At 44.8% G+C, this 4,745-nt stretch overlaps 1 protein-coding gene across 1 annotated transcript; it reads right to left on the reverse strand.

Annotated features, from left to right (window-relative positions):
• Positions 1-3,612: 3,612 nt before the first annotated feature.
• LOC123074529 (uncharacterized) lies at positions 3,613-4,519 on the reverse strand. Its single transcript, XM_044497342.1, has 2 exons — positions 4,126-4,519; positions 3,613-3,894 (listed from the first exon to the last, which is right to left on the reverse strand). The coding sequence occupies exons 1-2, from the start codon at positions 4,400-4,402 to the stop codon at positions 3,734-3,736; spliced, it is 438 nt and encodes a 145-aa protein (XP_044353277.1). The 5' UTR covers positions 4,403-4,519; the 3' UTR covers positions 3,613-3,733.
• Positions 4,520-4,745: the final 226 nt, after the last annotated feature.

Raw genomic sequence — 4,745 nt, forward strand, 5'->3', positions numbered from 1 at the left:
ATTGCATTTTGGCAAAGACCCTCAGCCCGATCAAAGGTCACAATTCTAACACTGAAGAAGTTGTGGGAGTTATGAAGAATTTGTTGTTCCACATCAGTCATGGAACTCCCATCAACATTCATGATTTCTTCGTGAGGACTTTGGTCACTATGGCTCAGTCACCTTATGAATTGAAGCCGTACGCACCATGGATTATGAGATTCATTAGATCCCGGTCTTCAATCCACTACAAGGCTGATGGTCAAAATCACTTGAGCTATTTGCCTGAAGTTGACATTCTTCAAAGCACTCTGTCCACGGTACCTGGCAAAGGCAAGACCGTCATTGATGAAGGAATTATTCCCCTTGATGGACAATTCCATCAGCCTATATCCAGCTCCAACGTTGATGAATCTGCTAGCCAGGATACTGCAGCAAAAGCTTCAAGGCCATTCACTTCACCTGAAGCACCACGTGTCATGACTGACCATGAGCTGCTTATTATTCTTCATCAGAAAGTTGACAAGCATCATCGCCGGGTTAAGCATCGGTTTGCTGTTGTACAAGCCAACATGACTGTGACGCATAACGCAGTGCGCAGAAAACCGCTACAATCTTCATGAGATATTTGACAGATCATGGGCCATTCTCTCACATTTCAAATCCGATGACAAACTTGCTGCTATGGAATTTCAAATGAACTTTGACTGAGCTGAACCGCCAAGGAGGAAGTTCAAGAAAACTTAAGTTCCTCCTTTGATGTCGAGTTCAGAATCTTCATCACGCTCCACTGATGAAAATGAAGTTGTTGAAGACACTGCTGTTGTTCCTTCTGCATCGCTCAACCCCAACAATGTTGGCGCTCCCTTGGCCTCTCCATGATGTTTTTCTTCATGGGCACTAGTCCTCAGATTCCTCTCCTTTTGGGCATTTTATGACAAAGGGGGAGAAGTCTGCGTTAGTCTTCAAGCGGGTCGTTATATGGGTTGTTTTTTCTTAAGTCGCAACTCTTGAACTTTTCTGGATGTGCTCTTTGATGAGTTGTAACTTAATAATTGTTTGTTGTCTGACTCTTTTGCTACATTTGATGCACATGCTCCGATCTTAAATATATCTGCTCATGCATGCACAATTTCTTCACACACCAGTCTTAATCATGCATTCATACTCTTTAAATATCTTATGATCATGCATGATTGGATTCCAAGATATAAGGGATATCTCCACAATTTCAAACTGCCATGTGCCTTTGCAATCCAAAGCAAATTCCTCAGATGCACATCTTCAGGGGGGTTCCCAATATCTTGTAACCAATTTCCTCAAACTCTGTACTTACACCTTAATTATTTTTACTCCCGTTGAAAACCTAACCAATTTGTCATCAATCGCCAAAAAGGGGGAGATTGTAAGTGCATCCCTTATTGATTTTGGAGTATTGAAGACAAATAGGTTGAGGAACTAATGTGTTTGCGAGATTACACAGGAGAAAGAGTCCCTAAAGATTTGGTTTAACATGGAAGACGACCCCTAAAAATGGATTTCTTCAAGTGAAGAATTTGGTGATGAAATTGGTACGACCTTTGAAGGAATTGATGTGAAGACTTTGAAGCTTGAAGACTTTGTTTTCATAGTTACTTTTATTATTATTTGAGTCATAGGAAAAATTGTACTATTAAAGGGGGTCTAGGTGAAACATATTTCACTTTTCCAAAGTGATGCTCAAACTTACTCAAACCCATACACAAAAGTCGCTTCGAGTGAAGCCTTTGGAAATCTCCAGTATAGCTGACACATTTGCTAGCAACAGTGACGAAGTTCATCTGGTCGCTGAAGAATTTGGTCACGCTGAGGAGTTAGGAGTACGCCAGTGCGATCTGCCCAAAAAGTGAGGAAATTGAGTGCCCCGGTGAATTTGCCAGTTCAAATTATGACCGTTGCTGCGTCGGGTGCCCGTTGTCGAGTGGGTCCTTATCCTGACAATGGTCGAATCAGAGAAGGGCATTTATGACAATTCATGTCGGGTTGCCCCTAGCTATAAATAGCCCCCCGCCCCCACAACCACTTGTTGGTTGGCTGCTCTGAGAGAACTTGACACTTGTCATTTGAGAGCAACCCATCCTCTGACGACTTTGAGAGAATCCTAAGTGAGGAAAAATCCAGAGCCAAAGTAATTGAGCATCACTGAAGAAATTGATCTGTGTGATCCGACGCCTGTTATTTGAAGACTTCCATTCTTCCAGTCGGTTAGCCGTCAAGTTCTGAGTACACCAACAATCATTGTGGTGTGCCGGTGAACAAGTATGTGAAAGTTTTGGAAGTCTACCTTGAAGACTTCCACGAGTGATTGTGCGATGTCTGCGGGCCTTAGCTCAAGAGGAATACGGTGAGGACTGTGTGTCCTCGGAGTTGCGACTCAGCCGCCTCAACCAGATGTAAAGTTGATGCAGCAACTGGAACTGGTCTACCAAATTGCATTGTCTTAACCGCGCCAACCTGGTTTCAAATTCCTCACCCTCCCTTACATTATTTCGTTGCTGATGAATTTGTGATCTATGCTGTGACGAATTTGAACTGAACATTTTCATCACACTATCTTTCATTTCCTCTATTCATATTCTTCATGCTTGTATGACTGTTTGATTGCATGATCTTCATTCTTATGTATCATGATTGCATGTACTTCGATTCTGTGATGACCTAGTTTCCCTTGTGTTTCTATTTCTTCACTTTGATCTTCGTCAAATTCTTCAGAATTTGATGAATTTACAAAAATCTCACATTCACCCCCCCCCCCCTCTGGGAGATAACCTGCGCTTTCATGCACACTATGCAAATCAAAATTCAATGATACCCCTTCTCATGGACCATGACAGAAACTTGAACTAAACATGCAAATCAAGGTGAAAACTGGAAGGTAAACCTTGGATTTCGTTCCAATGAACCACTACGTCGATATATTTTTTTCAAAACGGATACAAAAGATTTACCTAATACATTAGTTAAGCAAAAAAGAATTATCTTGTTAATTAAGAAAAAAAACCTGGATGAAAACTATTACAAACTTGACCACATGCAAACTACTCCTGAATCAGAAATCCACATGACCGCAAAGGTGGACCCGCAATTCCTCTCGACATGTTGCTTCCGCAAACCCCCAATAAATGGAATACAGCGTCAAAAAGGTACCATGGAAAACACATTGGCAAAGTTAGTAATCACGCCAACCCAAAAAGATAAGAACCATTTGTCAAGCAGCCGCATACGCTTCCCTATGCTGAGAATCAATCAAAAACACATTGGCAAAGACAACACGACAACCAGAAAAAATGAGAACCATTCATCAAGCACTTGTAGACGTTTTTCCTATCCTGATAAACAGATCCATGTTTACAGCTTTGAATTGGTTTCTCTTCTCCCCTATTCAGGACATGTACCGAGTTTTGCTACATCTACAGGACAATTCCGCGGGGGGGGGGGGGGGGAGAGAGGAGAGGGATTTGGAGGTTGGGGGATGGACACGCCCCTCCGTGGAATCAATTTGTAGCCTTTTTCTGGTTTTGGCTACAGTCTGACCTCTCTAAAAACTTGCCACTTGTGTTATGAGTTGAACCAGCAACCCTGGAATCAGATCTCTAATGATCGGGAAAAAACCCATTTAATACGTTGTCGGTCGGTTTTTTCTTTCAAAATAGGTATACATGCAACAATTTGCTCTTTTACTAAGAAAAAACAACAGGGACCATATCTACACATTTCATTTCTTAAGTCCGTCCTTCTTTATTCTTTTCCCAATAGTGTTGCCTACCGGATCCGGATCCTCCATCGCAGCCACCATGCGAGGGCCGTTCGAGCTATGCTCGGGCCCACTCTTCAGCGCCATTAGTCTCTCCTTCTTTAGCACAATCACGCCCACCTCTGCATGCATACACATGGCAGAAGCAAGAAAATAAGAGATGGCTTAAAAAAAGGTATGGGCATGAAACGGAACAGGGGCCAGGGCACGAGGGGAAACAAAGATTAAATACGTCATCGATCGGCAGCACACGTTTATGTTTATCTGGGTATCCAAGAAGTAATTGATCTCGGCGTTGAACCAACAGGGCAGAGTAGGGATGTGTGCATGGCTGCATGCGCGCGTGTACGTACCGGCCGGGGGGACGGGGGTGGTGGAGAGCGACCAGAGGAGGAGCCCGCAGAGGAGGACGACGACGGGGACGAGGTGGACGAGGGCGTGGGCGAGGTTGGCGCGGGAGGCGTCGAGGGCCTCTTTCTTGGCCGTGTCCGAGTGCGGGTCGTACATCGGCAGCTGGTCCACGTCCATCCCCGCATTCCCGTTCGGCCCACCAGGCACCGACGCCGCCACCGCCGAAGACGACGACGACGACGAAGAGGATGACAGGTAGTAGCTCGACGACCGATGCATCTCGGTCGATCTCCGGCCGGTCGGCCTCTTCTCCTCGTGCCTGGCTTGGCTGCCGAGGGAGATTGGGACATGCGCCGTTAGTAATTGGCTTACGTGGTGGCACTAGCTTTGCGCTTTGTGCATGCAGCCCGAAGTTTCTTGATGGGCTGCGCACGGTTGTAGCCGCTACGGCTGCGATATACCTACAGCTTATTCTTCCCTTCTTTTCCTCATAAAGAAATGTTAGAAAAGAAACACATTTCTAAATCAGACAATCGTAGATGCTCATATGCACTCACCTCTATAAACGTATGCGTGCACACATTATCCCTATGCACATCTCCGAGATACCGTGGTTCACAAC

Source organism: Triticum aestivum, chromosome 3D, assembly GCF_018294505.1.
Source record: "Triticum aestivum cultivar Chinese Spring chromosome 3D, IWGSC CS RefSeq v2.1, whole genome shotgun sequence".
In the NCBI taxonomy this organism is placed as follows: domain Eukaryota; kingdom Viridiplantae; phylum Streptophyta; class Magnoliopsida; order Poales; family Poaceae; genus Triticum; species Triticum aestivum.

Excerpts from the sequence above, each read along its gene's own strand:
- LOC123074529 (XM_044497342.1), bottom strand. The coding sequence starts at position 4,402 with ATGCATCGGTCGTCGAGCTACTACCTGTCATCCTCTTCGTCGTCGTCG. Across the intron at positions 3,895-4,125 it reads CACCCCCGTCCCCCCGGCCG|AGGTGGGCGTGATTGTGCTA; the intron begins GTACGTACACGC and ends GTATGCATGCAG.